This window comes from Alligator mississippiensis, chromosome 7 (assembly GCF_030867095.1).
Source record: "Alligator mississippiensis isolate rAllMis1 chromosome 7, rAllMis1, whole genome shotgun sequence".
In the NCBI taxonomy this organism is placed as follows: Eukaryota; Metazoa; Chordata; order Crocodylia; family Alligatoridae; genus Alligator; species Alligator mississippiensis.
The window spans coordinates 57,421,549-57,440,488 of NC_081830.1; the positions used below are offsets into that span (position 1 = coordinate 57,421,549).

General features: G+C 47.1%; 1 protein-coding gene and 1 long non-coding RNA gene across 3 annotated transcripts in view; one reads left to right on the plus strand and one right to left on the minus strand.

Moving 5' to 3' along the window:
• Positions 1–2,111: 2,111 nt before the first annotated feature.
• Positions 2,112–13,338, minus strand: LOC109284218 (uncharacterized). Its single transcript, XR_002091591.2, has 3 exons — positions 12,918–13,338; positions 6,991–7,083; positions 2,112–3,470 (listed from the first exon to the last, which is right to left on the minus strand). It is a non-coding gene; the product is annotated as an uncharacterized LOC109284218 (long non-coding RNA).
• Positions 13,339–13,496: 158 nt separating this feature from the next.
• Positions 13,497–18,940, plus strand: part of DIPK2A (divergent protein kinase domain 2A) — a 35,503-nt gene continuing 30,059 nt past the window's right edge. Inside the window, exon 1 of one of the 2 annotated variants that reach the window (XM_006263309.4) lies at positions 13,497–14,239. In XM_006263309.4, coding sequence (XP_006263371.1) covers positions 13,586–14,239 — 654 coding nt within the window. In that variant the 5' untranslated portion in view covers positions 13,497–13,585. Of the gene's footprint in view, positions 14,240–17,441; positions 17,630–18,940 lie in introns of those variants that run through there. The other variant, XM_059731010.1, reaches the window with a different exon arrangement.

Consider the following 18,940-nt stretch of genomic DNA (forward strand, 5'->3'; position numbering starts at 1 on the left):
TTGCTGCTGTTCCCAAAACAAATACCCTTCCCCCCGCAATACAAACAAAGATTAAGGCTGCTAGGCGACAGAACTGTTCTTACCTATCATGTAATCTTACAAAAATCAAACATTTCAAATTGAGCAAATGCTTAGGCAATAAATAAAATCTCAAACTGCCCGCATAATTTCATAAATATGTTGGCCTAGACCAATTGCCCATGTCACATAGAAGTGGTACTCGGCTGGTTCCATCACACTCTTTTCTATGAAGAGGCCTCACTGTAAGCTTGAATTTTGTCCTCAGAGAAGTAATGGAAACTGAGCTGAGGACGAATGACAAGGTGAAGATGTGCTTCCTTTAGCCCAGTTGATTGGGAAATTATATACAAAATTGAAAAGTACAATGCAGTCTAGGTCTGACCTATATTCTCTACAGACCCAAACACTTTGGCTGGTGGTGGCAGGAGCAGTCAGAAGCAGGGAGTCTCTGTTGTCTTCATTAAAGCCACAATGACAGAGAACCTGAAAAGGACTGATGGCATTGGGACAGTTAGGGGGTCTGATGGCTTAATACAAGGATCTTCCCAAGGAAAACACTGCAGATATCTCCCCTTCACCTGTTAAGGAGGATGTGGCTTATTGTTCTCATCAAGTTAAAAAGGCACAATAATCTTACAATTTAATTTGGGACCCTTCATATGCAAGTAGCGCCATTTATGTCAGCATGACCAAAGGTTGCAGAAACAGGGCTTCATTACTGGCCTATCAATAACTGTATTATTTTCAGTTAATATATTTGTGTTTTCTTGACTGCAGCGTGTGGTGCTTATGGACAGAACAGTAAACAAACTGACAGCTCACACAGTAGGCAAGATATATTTAGATAAAGTTATCAAGTTACATATCCATACAACTAAATGTGTAAATCAAGCCTTAGAAACAGGTATAAAAATTGCTGCCCTTGAAGAGACTGGATTTTATGGGTGGTAAATACCTGCTGTGGCTAGATTGTTGTCAATATCTGAGCTACCTAATTTAAAACTAACTCAGATAAGTTTGCCCCACATTGTGTTGGCTGTCAACATTTCTAATGTTAATAAAGCTGGCACAAAGAGAGAAGGTGTCTCATGGAGCAACTGTCTTCCAACCTCATTTTCAGTTCCCCAACATTTGATTCTCAAAACCTTTAATTCAGAAGATCACTAAGAAAAGCTTAATGGACCATGTTTGAGAACTACTTACATAAGTAGAAAGGTCTAGTTGAGGGAAAATCCCTTCATTTTATAGAACTGAAATTGCAAAGATTTACTCAAGATGAAAATTGTAGAATACTTTTTAAAAACAAACAACAAAACATGAGAAGGCCTTCTTTTTAATCTTGCATTGCTGCTGTTGCACTCAACACTTTTAACAAATATCTTAGGATCAGTTCTGGATGACAGATGGTGCCTGGAAATTTATTTTACTAGCTTATTCACAGTTTCATTAATCTAAGATTAGCAAAGGAAATGTTTTGTAGAATAAAGTATTGTAGAAGAAATGAAGATGAACTCTTAGAATATTCTGAAGTAAGATTAATGTTCATCATGGTTGTACTTTGTCATTTAGCTTCTACAATTTTTAGTTATTGGTCTACGCCAACCATGAGGTGGGTCCACTAACCTCTCACTTTAACTTGTTTAAACATTACTTGGAACCATCTAATGAATAAGGCAGTTAACCCCCACCCCAAATACCTTACTTGGAAGACATAAGGGGGTTGATAGAGAACTGAGGAGGAATTGTATACAAGGATGATATCACATTTACCCAAATTCAAGACAACTTAAAATTAAAGATGACCCCCTCAATGATTAGATTCTACATATGGAAAATTCATATATTTGTTTTAATTCTCCATGTATAGACTCTAATTATTAGAGGGTTGTCCTCAGTTTCTCCCCGCCCCACCTCTGTGACAAGGAAAGCAGTGGCAGAGAAACAAGCAGTAGGGGTATTGAGCAGCCTGCCCCCCACCCCTTGCATCTGCACCCCCATGCAGTGCCTATGTTCCCTCATGCTTGATCCTCCCCCCCACAGCTTGCCTCCCCTGCTGCCTGCCCCCTTCCACTATTCCCCTGTCCCTGGTTCACTGTCCTGGGACCTGGCTCCAGTGAGGCACAGAGCACATGCTGGCTCTAGCCCCCGCTTGGCCTGGCAGCATTGGCTGTAGAGGTGGCAGCTCCAGCACTAGCCCTGAGTTCAGAGCCAGAACTGGGGCCCAGAGGTATTGCCACTGCTTTCCTTGCCAGGTAGTGGATGGAGCCAACATGTGCTTAGTGCCCTGGGTCAGAGTGGAGCAGGACCCAGACCCAGAGCCATGATTCAGTAAGCAGCAATAGCAGGAGTGTGGTGGTGGTGGGGGAGGCAGCATGGAGAAGGGCTGGCAGGGGGAAAGGGTAGGGTTAGGAAAGGGTAGGAAGCTGCAGCTCAAACTCCCAAGACTGGGTTGGGGTTGGGGCTAGGGCCAGAGCTGGAGCTCCATCTACTGCCTATCCCCCTGCCCTCTCAAACTCAAATCCAAGACCCTTCCTTGGATGTTGAATGGGGAAAAAGACTCTTGCCGTGGATTTGAGTAGATACAGTATTTCCTTTCATGATTTGTCAATAATAGTATATCTCACCATGCTGCTTTGGTATCATAATAGCAAGAAAGCTACAATATGAGAATTGTATAAGCTGCCCTTTACTGGTTTCCTAATAAAGGAAATAATTGCACAGGCAAAATTGACTGGGAGAATAACAAGTAACTCAGCAGAATCTGATGAAGAAAACACAAAGGTAGAATTTAGAAAGGGCTTTGAATATTTGATTAGGTTAAAACTGCCAACAGTCATATTAAGATGATAGAAATGTCAAGCACCTGCATATGCTCCTTGAAATCTTTTCTTAATGAAGAATATTAAGACACCAGATAAAAAAGGAATAGGTTGATATTTGGACTTGTCTACCTTTTGATGAATTCAAGACAACCGATAAAGCAGAAGTTGAGGAAAACAAGACTTCTGAAGGTAATACAAATATTTTCATGCTTTAATATCCTTTATGGAGAAACAAGGAACATTCAGAGGACCAAATATATAATGAAAAGAAAATTTTAAGAGTGAAAAACACTATTTATTGTTATTAAAGAACTCTGTAAATCTATTACAAATCTCCAGTGAAGGACCTGATTCAAAATAGAAGGAGTTCTAAAAGATTATTGTATACATAAAATATATACCATTTTAAAGTGAATGTTGTATTAGTAGGTCTGATCTCCATTTAGCTATTTATACCAGTGTAAAGTGGGTATAAAAGAGGAGTAATGCATTCCTGAATTGCTATAATTTTACACTAAGTCTTAACAAATGAGAACAAACACCTAAGTTCAAGACAGTGGAGAACTGGGCATCTTGACTGTACTTTCAGATCCGTCTTTTGTTTTTGAGAAGCTGGTGCGTAAATTCCTAGAAAAACACAAATTTATTTAATCTGACCCAAAATATATATGCATATACCTTGGTTCTTTAAACTTCTTTTGGTACATAAGCATCACTTTCAGCTTAATGTGACCTGAAAGAGGGCTAGAATATATCATCTCCAAAAAGTCTTCAGTTTTTGAATCGCAATTATATTAGTAAAGCACTATCTTGAATGAGTTCTGACTGCTAAGAATTTAGAATCAGATCCTATGCTGCCCCAATCAGGAACTGCAACACAGAAAGCAAAGCCCAGAAATAAATCTGAGGTGACTGTATGCTGCATTCACATCCCTGAGATAGTAGGTTTGTTCAGGGCATAATGTGATCCCTGTTGTTAGCTCTAGCCAGAAGCATCCCTAAGGGTGTGTGGAGCTCAGGGGTGGGATGGGTGCATAGGCAGAGGAAGAAAAAATAAAATTGGGTGTACACACACTCCCCCCATGTGAAAAAGTCTGCGGGGGGAAGGGAAAGGGCCACGGTGGGGAGCATCATTGCCTGGCGCTGCACAGTGTCAGCCCTGGCTGCCTTCTGGCCCTGGCAGCACCAGTCCCAGCCGCAGCCCCAGCCCAGGCCCTGGCCCCGCCTGCCTCCCCACCCTGGCCCCAGCTGTGTACTGCCGGGGGGGGGGGGGGGGGCAGAGCCTGGGGTCGGAATGGGGCCAGCCTTGGCTGCATCACCAGGCCAGAGGACTTCTTGCCTCCCTGCTGCCACTGCTTTGAAAGTGGTGGGCGCCATCATGTGCATCCAGCCGCTGGGCAGGCCAGGCAGCGAGGCACATGGCACCATGCTGCAATGCTTTCACAGGAGTGGTGGTGAGGCGCAGAGGTGTGGAGCAGAGCGCAGCTCGCAGCTGCTGCCCACTTGCCTCGAGCAAAGATCGGGGGGCCACGTGCTCCACTGCCTCCTTGGCTGCCCAGTGCTGCAGGTAGGCTCCAATTGTCCCATGACCCAGCCCAGCCAGGGCCCAATTCCCCATGATTGGGGCCTTGGCTGGGCCAGGTCGTGGGACAATCAGAGCCCAGCAGCTTGTCCAGGGTTGCAGTCTGGGGAAGTCGGGAGGGAAGTGGAACTCCCTCTTCCCCCCGCTTGACTCCCCATGGTGTGTGCAGTGGCGGGAGCTGCCTGCCCATTCCCCTGGATAAGCTGCCCGGCTCTGACTATCCCACAACCCGGCCCGGCCGGGGTCCCAGTCACGGTGAGCAGGGCCCCGTCTGGGCTAGGTTGTGGGACAATCCCCATTGTGCAGCAGGGAGGGGGCAGGGGCAGAAGTGAATGATTTGCCCTTCCCTTACCCCACTCTGTTCTGCATTGTGGAGGTGTCAATCTGCCCTGCCTCCTCCCCAAGCCCAGGGCGATAAAGAAAATTAAAAGAAATTTACCTGCCTGTGTGCGGCTTGGCTGGCAGCAGTGCTGGGTGCGAATGCAGGGTAGCTGAGTGTGCCTGCCCCTCCTCCCCACTGCAGCAGCTCGCGCGTGGCCTAGGACCATGCCTGCTGCTGTCCTCCATTGGGGGGGTGAGCCTCTTTAGCCCCCCCCTGCTGGCTGGAGCCAGTAGCGCTAGGTGGTGGAGATGTGTGGCAGTGGGGCCTGTACAGCACCATCCGTGGGGCCCCCCAAAGCACAGGGCCTGGGGCAGTCACCCCAATTCGCCCTCCCTAGAGACAGCTCTGGCTCTAGCTTGTATCAGCCCCCTACATCTATTTAAGGGGCTACACTGTAGTCCATTTAAAAATAAAAAATATAAACTTAGTACTCATCTTCCTGCCCTTAACTTCTTTCCTAATTTCATCCAATTCCTAGACATGGTTTTGTTTAATGTCTTCATCAACGACCTGGAAGATGATATACAGTGCACCCTCAGCAAGTTTGCAGATGACACCAAGCTGAGGGGAGTAGTAGATATGCTGGAGGGCATGGGTGACTGGTGCTGCCTTAGTCGGGGGGGGGGGGGGCAAGTGTCTCCACAGCGACCAGTCAGCGACCAGGGGGGTCCCCCTGCAGCCAATTCTGCCAACCATGGGGGCGTCCCCCACGGCCAATCACTGGTGCTTCCGCCTGCCCCCCCCTGCTCATCGCCTACGTAGCAAGCACAGCCAGTCAGGGGATGCACCAGTGCTTTCACCCCCTAGACAAATTGGAGGATTTGGTCAAAAAGAATCTTATGAGGTTCAACAAGGACAAGTGCAAAGTCCTGCACTTATGACAGAACAATTTCATGCACCAGTACAGGCTGGGGGCTAAGTAGCTGGGCAGCAGCTCTGCAGAAAAGGACCTGGGGGTTACAGTGGTCAATAAGCTGAATATGAGCTAGCAGTGAGCCCTTGTTGCCAAGAAGGCTAATGGCATACTGGGCTGCATTGGTAAGTGTATTGCCAGTAGGTCAAGGGAAGTGATTATTCCCCTCTATTCTGCACTGGTGAGGCCACATCTGGAGTACTGTGTTCAGTTTTGGGCCCCCTACAGAAAGAATGTGGAGATATTGGAGAGAGTCTGGGAGAGGGTAACAAAAATGGTGAGAAGTCTTAAGGGACATGACTTTTGAGGAAAGATTGAGGGAACTGGGCGTATTTAGTCTAGAGAAGAGGAGACTGAGAGGGGATTTAATAGCAGCCTTCAACTATCTGCAGAGGCATTTGAAAGTGGATGGAGCTAGACTATTCTCAGTGGTGGCAGATGACAGAACAAGGAGCAATGGTCTCAAGTTGCAGCAAGGAAAGTTTACGTTAGATATTAGGAAGAATGTTCTTATTAGGAGGGTAGTAAAACACTGGAACAGGTTACCCAGAGAGGTTGTAGAATCTCCATCCTTGGAGGTTTTCAAGACCTGGCTAGACAAAACTTTGGCTGGGATGATCTAGTAGGGGTTGGTCCTGCTTTGAGCCGGAGGTTGGATTAGATGACCTTGAGGGTCCCTTCCAACCCTCACTTTTATGATTCTATGATCTTATGGCCTAAAGTAGATATTTTGGGTATGCCTGCCTATCCAAGAGAATGAGGGTGATTGCAGAATACCTTGCTAGCTAAAGCATGTGCCACTGCATCTTCACTGCTGTTGCTGTCCATGCTAAATAGATTAAGCCAGCATGGGTATGCCAACACATTACAATTGCATCTTCATGTTGCAGTAGACATCTTTGCTGTATTAGGCTTTTACTGATGATGTTGGTATTGCACAGCCACTGAGAGCAGTCCCATGAAGTAGATAAGACAGCTTTGATGGTCCATTCAAAGAGCCGACTCACAGCTTGTAAGGGGAATTCTAAAACTTAATGCTGAATAGTACAATAAATAAATAAATAAATATATAAAGGTCTTTATGTAGCATACATGAAAAATAGAACATATGTAATCAGCTACAGCATACTGAAGAGGACTCTGCAGTTGGCTTGCTATGTGACAAGTCTATACAGTTGTTCACTACTGTTGTTCTGTATTTTCATTCCCATGCTGAAAGCTTTGATGACATGTGATATCAAGTATAATGAAATCTTTGTGTAATACTTACTGCAGCAGATAGTGATAGCTTTGGAAATGCAAATAGCACCTTCCTGATCACTTCTGAGTCACTTAGTGGACTCTCCTGCACCAGTGTAGGATTCTGAAGTTAGAAAGTAAGGTTAAGTTTAATTGTGAGTGGATCTGAGAACGCAGAAAGCCAAGCATCAGAAACATTCATATTATAATTTGACACAATTAGTGTAAAGTAACAACCACCTACTGCCTGATAAATGAAAATACAGCCCACCTTAAGTAATGAAACTAGTCACATTCAGTAAACTTATTTTTTAGTGGAATCGCTGAGGTAAACAGCATTTATATTTTATAGGGATGAAAGACCAGAAATCCCAGAGCTCATGAACGGCAAAGTATTTTTTTCTTTCCTTATTAAATTAAGTGGGACTTATCAGTAGGGACTGCGGGAGAAGGGTGAAATCTACAAGATGTTCTGGTCCATTTCTGGTAAGATTAGACAAGGGGCAGGAAAAAAATGGCCCGCAGGCCAGATCTGGCCCACCAGGTGATTTTGATTTGGTCTGCGGGTGCCCACAAATTAATTGTACCCCAGCCAGCCCACGTTTCACTCCTACTGTCCTGCATCTTGCGTGGGAGGGCCCTGGCCAGCATGCACAACTTCTGGGCAGGGCTGTTGCTACCACTGCTGCAGCCACCAGGGGACCTGCTTAGCTTCCCTGGACTCTAGCGGCTCCTCGTGTCCTTGCTGTAGTGCTCACTCTGGGCAGCAGGAAGATGCTGCCCAGTGCTCACTCTGGGCAGTAGGGAAGATGCAGCTGGTGAGAGCATGGACCATGGGGCTGGCAGGAGCATGGAGCCCAGGGTCTGTGCCCAGCACAGTGGTGGGAATGTGGAGCTCGGGTGGACAAGGTGTGGGTGTGTGTGGGGTTTCTGGGGTGTGAGGGAGGGTGGGGGGATGTGGGGACCCCCCCCACCCCCCCTCTATTGCGCACAGCTCCTCATGCTGGTGGTGGCGGCAGCAGGGGGCAGTCCCTCAGGATGCTCATGGCCCATGCCGGTGCAGCTGCTGGGCTGTGCACAGTTCCAGCCAGTTCTGGGAGCTGTATGGGGCTGCAAGGAGCAGAGCCAGGCTGGCCCACTGCTACTGCATGTGGCTCATGTGCAGCTCCTGGGACTTGCACACCACTAGCAGGGAAGCCCCGTGCAATAGAGCTGGTGGCCTGGCCTCACACCCTGCTGCCATGTGCGGCCCACAGGACTCTGTCAGGAAGGTACTTCTGGCCGAGTCCCATGAACTACATGTGGTGGCAGGGAGTGGGGAAGGCAGCCAGCTTCATTGCATGGGGTTTCTTCCCAGTGGCACAGGAGTCCTGGGAGCTGCATGTGAGGTTTGCATGACAGAAATGGGCTGGCTTGGCTCCACTCCCTGTGGCCACATACAGCTCTTGGAACTGGCTGCAGTTGTGCACTGCCCGGCGGGTGTACCTGTATAGGCCAGGAGCGCCCTAATGGCCTGCTGCCGCCGCCACTGCCGGTGGTGGGGTCTGTGCACCATGGGGGGTCCCCACACCTCTCCACTCTCCCTCACATCCCACAAACCCCACACACAGCCACATCCCTCACACTCACACCAATATACCTTACATCCCCCCACAGCCACACCCCCTCACAAATCTCCCCACACATCCAGCCACATACACACCCCACCATACACACAAGCTCACCCCCCCAACCACATCCCCCACACAATAATAGTAAGACTTTATTTTTGATCAATTATGCAATCACCTCTATATACATTACAGAAATGCACCTACAACTGGAAATTTTAAAATAAAATTAAAATACATTATAGTAGATGTTTGACTTTTAGTACATGATTTGTTTTTTCTCCAGTTCCAAGATGGCACTCCCCCCTACAAAAGGAGTACTTCCCGGGGCAAGGGGAGTTACTTCCGGTAGCAAAGCCCGGTGGTTAGAGGGTGGGTTAGAGGATGGCAACCAGGGGGCGGGGCACCTGTCAAGGAGTGAGGCTGCTGTTGCAGCCCTCAACATCTCACCAAAATTCATTAAGTGGCTTTCCAGCTGACATAATCACTCACCCCTGGATTAGACTATAGTAAAACATATATTAATTCTTACAGTCCATGAAGGATGCACAGTCCCAGTATCTAATGTATTTGCATATTTTTTATAAAGTCTGCTAAACTAAATAATATTAACACCATTTTATTGTTTCAAGGCACTGAATTTATAGGCAGGACTTCAGTTTGTGATTTCCTGTACTGGATTTAAATAATTTTTTCCAAAAGCTTGATCTGTTTGTTGGTTTGCCAAGGACAAAAATAGCCACTTGTAGCCTTTCTCTTAGGGAACTGCTCTGATTGGCTCCTTGCAGACATTAAAAACAAAAACAAAAACCCACACTTTACCTGAAGAATTAGTGTGTAACTTCAACCACGCTCTGCAGCGTTGGTAAAGTTCGGGCGCTTCAGTGGGGCTTTTTTGGCACTTTTAGCTAATGTTGATTCAATCAGCTTTTAGATAAAAGTGCCAAAAAAGCCCCACTAAATTGCCTGATCTTTACAGACAGCAGGCGAGCCACGTTGAAGTAACGCGCTGCCTTTTCTAGGCATGTGCGGGGCTTGGCACGAGAACGTGCCAAGTTTGAAGTAAAGCACCATTTTTTGCATGCACCCATTTTGACTAAGTTATTCCGTGTCTTGCAGGATGTTAAAACTGTTCAAACATATCTTCAGGAATCAGGAACTCTACATCATAAAATAAATCTCACAGTGTCCTAATGCTGTGTGAAAGGTACCAAAAGCTTTTTTGCTGACTGATACACCTTTGTTACAGGTACAACCTGAAAATCATCTAAGGGATTTCAGGAAAGGTCATAAGTGCAGGCCTAGGCAAGTTTGTAAATGCATCAAGCAGGGAGTGTGACTGAGATTTATAAAGGTAGTAAACATGTTAAAACAAACTCAAAACAATGTCCTACGCCAGTACTTTGGAACACTGGAGGAACATTTAAAATGGTAATAAGAAGTTTGGAGTATTGCCAATACTTTTCTTTCATGTCTGTACTGGGCCTCCCAAAAGGTTATGGCCTCTAGCACTATTGCATCACAAAAACCAGTAACTTAAACTCTAATTTTTGAAATATTTCTCATATAGGTTGCCTGATCTTGAAAACTGTTTCAAGTTGCAGTGATGGCAACTCTCCAGGTGTTCTAAACTTGAAATCAATTGTTTTCAAATAAATTCATTCTTTAAGAGTGACAGCCTGTGTTTCTTCCTCTTTCCATTCCTGCTTTATTTAAATAATTCCTTACTCAGGTGCTTTGTATCCTTTGCTGCCTTTTTCCTAAGCCTGACAAAGTTTTTTCTTCTTTTGGAAATCTACAAAGCAGACACAGTAATTTCTTTCTCTGCTAGTTTCTTTCCCTGTCCCTCCCAAGGCAATGGATTTATAAATCAGTAAAGCCAACGTACAGACACATCAGATAACAAGAGACCCTTCCTCTCTCTATTTGTCCCAGAGAGGAGAACAAAAGCCCGCAGCAAACAAACCAAACCAAATATCAGCAATCTTTGTATGATTCATAGTAAGAACAGTTTTGTTGGTTTGTTTAGAGGCAACTGATTTATGGATTAGCACTGTAATGTGCCTCAAAAGCATCACAATTATATTGGGAAAGCTCATTTCAAACTATTTAAAGGTTTCTTTTTACTTTAAATGACATCTTTCATAAAAATGGGAGCATTCATTTTATTGCTCAGAGGGATCAATCTGTTTTCATGCAATTTGAACAGATGAAAAAAGTTGAAAAATAAACTAAAAGCAACTAAAAGAAAATGATTAATTTGACAATTAAATAAATGCATTATACACAACTGGATAATTGAGTGATTTGGTAAGTTAGTGCATAAATGTTATTAGACCTGAAAAAGGGGCCAAAAACTTGTCTATAACTCCTCCAGTTATACAGTTGATCCAATACAAGGTATCACCTCCAAAACCTTGCCTCTTAAACAAAAAGACATTATCAACATCTGAAGGTGCAACTTGTTTGGTCCTAAACCCTACAGGCTGACACTCAACCAAGTAGAATCAATGAAACTGCTGGGATCCATTATTTCTCAAGAATCAAAGTGGATCTGAACATTTTGCTCATAGTAAACCCCTGGGCTAAGTACAGACAGTCAAAAAGCCTGAGGCAGAATCAGTTCAATCTAGGCAGCTTCCTCTAAGCTGCGTTGGTTGAACCAATAACCAACTGAACTGACATTAAGTTTTCAATTGGGAAAGGCAGGGGTGGCCTGCACTGACCCAGGCATGTCCTAGCCTGCTGGCCATTGCCAGCCCAACCAAGTGTCCCCAACCCCTGTTGTCCCCCCACAGGGGGTTAAGGAGCCCTCTGTCCAGGTGCTGGCCCACCTTGGGGGAGCTTCCCCCTCAGGTGGTTTTCCCCAGCCTGGGTTCCCCAAGACTGGCAGCCCTAGGGAGCTGAAGGGAAGTCTCCCCTTCCCAACCCCCAGAGCTGCTTGCCTTGGCTGCTGCAAGTCTCAGGGGTAGCCCAGTGCAGCTTCAGGGAGCAGCGGGAAATTCTTCCACTCCCCTGCAACTAGTTTTGCTTCAGACTCAGCAGCTGAGACAAAACCAGCTGCAGAGGAGCAGGAGAATTTCCCTCCACTCCTGAGACTCCCAGGGGCTAAAGCAAGCAGCTCTGGGATCCAGGAGGAGAGTCCAGGAGAATTCCTCTCAGCTCCCTGGGGCTGTCCAGGGCTGCGATAAGGGGAAGCCCCCTCCACAGCAGAGGCTCCTCGGTGCCCTCATGCTGGGCTGCACCAGCAGGCACTCGGCCAGGAGGACTCTTCTCCCTCCCTCTTGTGGCAGTTGTTGAAGCAATCAGCACCTGGGAAGGTGGAGGGCTGCCCAGGATTGAAAAGCCCCCACCACAGGTGCTTTCCATCCCCCCACATGCTGTGTAGACCCTGGCTAGGGGGCATCTGGTGGTCTGTTCCCTTGTACCCCTGCCTTCCCAGTTCCTATGGCTAAGGAGCAGAGGGGCAAGGCAGTTCCTGCTCCACTGGAGCAGACCACATTGCCCAGGGCTGCAAAGCATCCTGGGATGCTGGCAGACTGTGAGTTAACTTGAACCAGGAAGGAATCTTAGGACAGAAGTTCCATAAACTGGTTTGCCCTAAGTCAGTTAGGTCTGATACTACATCCAACCACATTTATCTTAAACCAGTTTTGGCCATTTTGAAACTGGTTTATGTGCACTGAACTTCTATTCTGTTACATGTTTAAACCAGTTTCTGATCACTGAAACCTGCTTATGTGTAGCCTCTGTCCCTAGACATGCATCACATACTAGGATAATCTCCACAAAGCAGTTCACAGAATAAAGCCTGTTGGGACAAGTTCTGATCTTCCAGTGAAAGGACTGGCAAGCTTTAGAGTTGTTGGTTGTAGCCATTGTGGTCTAAGGACATAGGCAGAGGTTTTTTGGGTAAATCTGAACTCTTGTATTAGGCTAATACTTGGAAAAATTGTTCTTTGCAAGCTTTGGGGCACAAACACCCTTCTCAAAAGAAGGGCATCAACAGGTACAAACTTATTCTTCCTATTTCACAAAGTGCCAGTGCATCTGATACTTTAGCATAGGAGTTTTTAGGTATATGCCTAGTCAGATTTTAAATATGTGCATCTAAATCAACATCCACAATTCAGATTGTAAATAGACAATACAAGGTACTTGCGTGGACCTGTATCAAGTGCATAAAACAACCAGGGAAAGGGAACAGCCCGAGATTCACCTTGCTGCCCCTTTTTCACGGGCACAAGGCTCAGGACACCCTGGCATTAGAGAGGATGCGTATTACACCAGCAGTTTGTTATGCGGAGAAACGGCGGGTAGCCCTTATTTTGGCAAGGGCAGAACTGACCAGCTTTCCTAGGCTCCCCTTTTGCCCCAGCGCCACTTGCCAGACTGGCAGAGCCGGGGCACGAGGCACTTGCAGCCCACAGATGCTGAGCGCCGCCCGGATGGCGCGAGCGATGTCCGCCGTGCCCGAGGCGCGGGGCCGCAGCTCGGCAGCTGACGCAGGCTCCCGGTCTCCGGGGGCGAGCGGGGCACCGCTGCACCCCCAAGGCTGACTCGCCGGAGCGGAGGCCGCATCCTTCCCTGGAGTGGGGGCAGCGTCGCGCGCCGAGGGGGCGGCTACCTCGAGACCCCCCACCCCGCTCTACCAGCTGGGCAGGTACGAACAACATGGCTGCAGGCACACTCCCCGGCCCGGCCCCGCCCCCTTCTCCCAGGCAACGGCGTGGGAAGCACGTGCGTGCGTCACTGCGTCACAGCGGCGGCGCACGAAACCGCGCCCCCGGCTCGTGGCGGGGGGCGGGACGGCGACGGCACCTCCCCGGGGCGGAGCAGTCGGGGCTGGCGGGCTCCGGGCCCCGCCTCCTCCCCGGTCCCCCCCGCGCGCCTCCCCCCGCAGTCCCCTCAGCAACTTGGCTGCCTTTTATCGGGCGGGCGGCGCGGCGCGGCGGAGAGTTGAGCGGTGCCGGGGCTGCGACGCGGGCGGGCCGGGACCGGGACCGGCGCGGGACGATGCTGCGGCTGGTGTCGCTGAAGTTGGGGCGGCTGTACCGCTACGTGAAGCTGGCGGTGTTGGGCAGCCTGGCGGCGGCGCTGGTACTGAACACGCACTCGCTGCTGGCCTCGCTGCAGCGCAACGAGCTGGCGGAGCGGCGCTTCCTGCAGCTCAATAAGTGCCCGGCCTGCTGGGGCACCAGCTGGTGCCGCAAGTTCCTCAACGGGCAGCTGCGCCTCGAGAGCTGGGGCCGCCTGCGCCTGCTGGACGTCTTCAACGTGAAGAACGTGTACTTCGCGCGCTACGGGGAGCCCCGCGAGGGCAGCCGCCGCGTCGTGCTCAAGCGCCTCGGCTCCGCGCAGGAGCTGGCCGACATCGACGCCAAGATCTGCCGCCGCGCCACCGGCAGGGGCCGCTGCGACCTGCTGCAGGCCCTGCCCGCCACCGAGTTCGCCAGCCTCAACGGCGACGTGCGCCTCCTCACCCCCGCCGCCGTGGAGGGCTGGTCGGACCTGGTGCACTGCCCCTCGCAGCGCCTGCTCGACCGCCTGGTCCGCCGCTACGCCGAGACCAAGGACTCGGGCAGCTTCCTGCTGCGCAACCTCAAGGACGCGGAGCGCATGCAGCTGCTGCTCACGCTCGCCTTCAACCCCGAGCCGCTCGTGCTGCAGGTAGCGGCGCTCCCCCTGCTCTCCTTGGTGCTGCACGGGCCTCCCGCGGGGCAGGCCTGGGCTTCGCCCGCGGCCCCTTGAGGGTGGCGCTGCTGGGGCGGGCGTGGAAACCAGTGTCCTGGGAACAAAAGTCCGAGCGCGCGGGAGCCCCCTCGGCGCGGGGCAGGGAGAGGCGTGTGCCTCCGAGCGGCAGCGCTGGGGGCTGCGCGGGGCTTTGCGAGCGTGGGCACTGCTCCCGTGGCCCCCGCACTCCGCTGTGCTTGGCCCCTGCTGCCAGGGTGGTGTTGTCTTGCTGTCTCGGTGGAAAGGCTTTTACTCTTCAGCCCTCCTCAGACGGGGTGGGGGTGGGGGGAAGCTGTTCTGCAGGTAGATGGCTTGGCTACATTGTGTTTGAGGCAACGAAAGCTTTCTGGTAGATGTATTCCTCGTTTTCCCTGTTTGAATATGACGTTTTAATACTGCTCACTACTAAGAGCTAGTTAGTTGTTTTGTGCAGTGATTTTTTTTTCTTTTTTTTTTTCTTTCTCTCTCTCTCTCTCTCTCTCTCTCCCCCCCCCCCCCCCCCCCTCCCCCAAGTTCAGCACATCATGGATAGGGACTTTTGTTTTAATGGTATAATTTTCCATGTAATTAAACTGGCTCCTATTGGAGCTCGGTGCCAACATTGTACTGGTTTGAAAGCTCATTGAAGAGCCAGTAAAGCTCTTTGGGTAAGACATTTTGGGTAAAACGCTTAGATAGTCATATTTTGCAGTCTAAATGTGTACCCATAGAGTAGTGAGAAGAATTCCCTTTTATAGCAGCTCTTTGCTTTTCTTATATCATCTAAGTAAGAATAGATGTTTCTTTAGATGTTTGTCCTTTTGACTTAGGTGGCAATGAGGTATCTATGCTTTTTATTAGAAACCTTGGATTTTAAACATTAGGTGTGTATATGCAGAACATTGCTGGTCTTTGTTATGTGGTTCTAGTCAGCTACCTTTGTTCTGAATAAATATTTAATATTGGAAGTTTATTCCCTTTTTTTACATTTTCGCTGTCATCGCTGTTTATGAAATGCCAAGTAGGTGCTTAGTGTGTGATTTGTAGAAAATTGCTGGATTAAGGCTTGGTCCAGTCAGTCTTTGTTTTGGTCTTATCATCCGTGAACCCAGTGGATGCTGGAAGGAGGCAGTCTAAATGTATCCAAACATATTATTGTAGAATTACAATATGAACAGATTTATTTGTATAATAGTATCATATTTCTCTAGATGTTTGGCCAAAACACCTCAAATCAATTGCCATATAGTTATTGCTGTTGACTTTAATGTCCAGTGAATTTAATGTCTGATGACTCCTGTCTAGAACAGTCATTTAAGAATATGTGCTTCTGTTAATATATTTAAAGAGGTGCTTTCAACTTGAACAGTAGTTACATTTTTAAGAGTTTAATTTTTTTGTTTTAAATGCTAGGCCACTTGCCCTCCAGCCAATTTTTGAGATGTTGTATTTGTAAATTTTTTTTTAATTCAAGATGATTTTCCTTCCTCCTTAATGTAAAAACACTCCGTATGAAGAACTTACTGACTTTTGTGGTATAAAAGATGAGGCACACTTTGTAGTCAAATTAATCCAGTAAATAGACCAAAAAATTACATTTCTCTGAGATTTAAATTATGCAAGAGGCAGGGTGTTTTTGTGATATCTTTTACTGGACCAACCATACAATTGAGACAGAGGTTTGATAAGCTTTTTGGGTATGCACTGCCCTTCCAGATCTGAGCAAGGATAGTGTACATCCAAAAGGTTCCCTAGATCTGGAGGGGCAGTGCATACCTGAAATCTTGTCAAAGACGTCTCCGCCAGCTCTCTGCCAGTAAAAGGTACCACAGAAAACAAAACAAAATAAAACAAAAAACCCTTTCCTATTGTAAATATCCCGGACCAAATAAAAGGTATCGCATACACAAATAACAAAAAACACATTTCCTCTTGTAAATATCATGGCTGCGATAACACTCTGACCTTATTTTTAATTGTAGGAATTACAGATGTAAATTGTAACCGTAGCTTAACATCCAAAACAATTATTTCGACTTTTGCTACTTTGTAGGTTTAGCTGTGAATGTAGATTGTATCTTTGTAATTTGATGTTGGTTTTGAAAATGGAGAGAGGTGAGTGAATTGCCTAATTTGTAAAATGAAGACTTGCACTACAGAAAAAGGTGATATCTTCACTGCTGGCTATCGGTTTTAATTTCTTCCTCCACATTGCCATAAAGTAATAACAAACTTGATGAACATTCAGGCCAGGTGTTGTTTGAACCAGTTGCGTCCAAATGTATCTGGATTTTAACTCGAGTAATCCTGAAAAACAAAAGCATGTTTGCAAAACAAATCTAAAATGATGAAAGATGTTAGATCATAGTAAAGCTAATACAAACTAAAAAAAAAATAGTAACTTGAGTTTTGGATTAATTTTGTCTCATGTTATTTTATAAACTGTAGAGTCTATTAATTGAGGGTTGCCTGCTGTGGACTATAAGAGTAAGTGGGACTGGCTGATGAACATAATCTGTATCTCTTCCCTTCATTCTTCCTCAGTTGCCTAGATCTTGTTTGAAATCTGGAGACCCATTTCCTTTATATTGTAACTTTTAAATCCTGTAATATTATATAATATATTAAATATATCCATAATTTTCTTTTGGTTTTAAAAAAATCCCAAAAATAACAGTTCTAAAAGCAGCTTGGTCAATATAGAGTTGGACAAACAGATTCTTTGCTGCCATCCCCCCAACGTATTATTCCTGTTAGCTTGTGGCAACTTAATTTCCTGTGAATTGGATGTGAATATTGAATTCCCTGTTATAATTGTAACTTAAAAGATGACTAAAAAGGATAGTGTAAGCTTAGAGTTGTTTTAAGAGTTCCTACTTTGTCTTATTTATGTTAAACAGGCAGTAAATGAATAGAGAGCTTTTACAGAACTAAACCTGCATGTAAAAAGCATACTTGCTTCATTGTCTTAGAGAGACAAGGAATGAAGTCATTCCACTGCAGTGAGTGAGATATTTTGAAATATAGTTTTGTTTTAATTTGGAATGGGAAAAAATAAAAACTTTCAGAATTCCCATAAAAGGGAGAAGAGCCTTAGCCTGCTAACGGTCTCTGCTTGGCTGTCTCAAACTAGATGTTTGACCTTCAACTATGAAAGAGCTTCAGGGTTGGGAACTGGTGCTCCTTGGTTCCTCGACATCCTGTGCCAAGAGCCTCAACATTTGACAACTATAGCTTCTTGTCTCTTCGTTGCCTGTTAGGCTGCCTGGTGCGATGTAGCCTAGGAACTGGAGGCATTGAGGAGTTTGGAACTTAAGCCTACCACGTAACTCCATCTGAGACTATCAGGTGAGCTCTAGAGGAGCTGAGTGGGTGAGCTCAAAGGAAACTAAGGTTCTGATAAGAATCTGTCTACATGGGTTTTATTAAAGCTCTGTCATAATTGGAATGGCCTTTGTAAAATGTTTTCAGTTTCAGTTAATTAGTATTCTCTGGAGTATGTTTTCTTGGAGAGTTTCAGATCCACTTGAGTTTTAATAGCATTAAGACTAGGGACAGACATTCAAAAAACCTGAGCCTGAATTAGTTCAATCTTTGCAGGTTAGCCTAACATGGCTAGGCTGAACTAGTTTCAAACCGGAGAGACATTCTCTCTGAACTGACAAAATTCAGGCACATGCCTGCAGGCTAGAAGCCAGGGAATGCTAGAGTAGCCCTCCCTTCCCTTCTGCAGGGAGCTAAGCTGAGGCGGGGTGTAGCCAGGCCCTGGTAAGACTCTCAATGGGGAGTGTTGCCAGCCCCAGGCTAGCACTCTGAGGCAAAGGTGGTGGGGAGGGATGGGTGCAATGCATGCATCTGTTCATGATATGGAGCTTTTCAATCTCCCTCCCTGCTTTGTCGTGCTGTCTGCAGCAAACTGACAGGCAAGCAACCCTGCTGGGGGCTGATAGTGATAATGATCTTTATCATCTGCTTGACAAAACAATGGCCTCTCTCCATTACTTCAAACTTCTTAAACAGCAATTGCTGACCTGTTGATTAGCTCCAAACAGCCCTAAGCAGTCACTGTTCTGTCTGCCTCTCCCAGTGAAATTGAACACACACACACACACACCCACCCCCCTTGGCATACCACATGCATAGGGTCTGTGGGACTGGGGTCTGTGCTGTGGGAGATAGGGGAGATTTCCTGCTTGAGCAGTGAGGGTGGGGTAGGGCAGGGGGAAGCCAAGCAGACCCTGCTGTGTTTGTAGTCTCTGCTGGAGCCTTACACAGCATTAGCTAGCATACCACATGCTGGGTATGGTCTATGCTATGGCAGAGAGGAAGAAGGGATCCCTGCTTAAGCGGGGAATGGTGAGGGGGAAGTGGGCATGGGGAAGCCAGCAGACCCTGATGTGCCTGCAATTCTCTGCTGGAGCTCTGGCCAGGGAGGGGCCAGCCCTGCTGTGGAGCAGAGAGCTCTGCCCAGCCCAGAGAGCATGCTGGGATGCTGGGGGACTCTGATTTAACTTAAACCAGTAGGGGGTCTGGGACAGACATTGCATAAACCAGTTTGACCCAAATCAGTTAAGTCTGATACTACATTCAGCCAGGTTTATCTCAAACTGGTTTCAGCCATTTTGAAACTGGTTTATGTGCACTGAACATCTGTTCTGT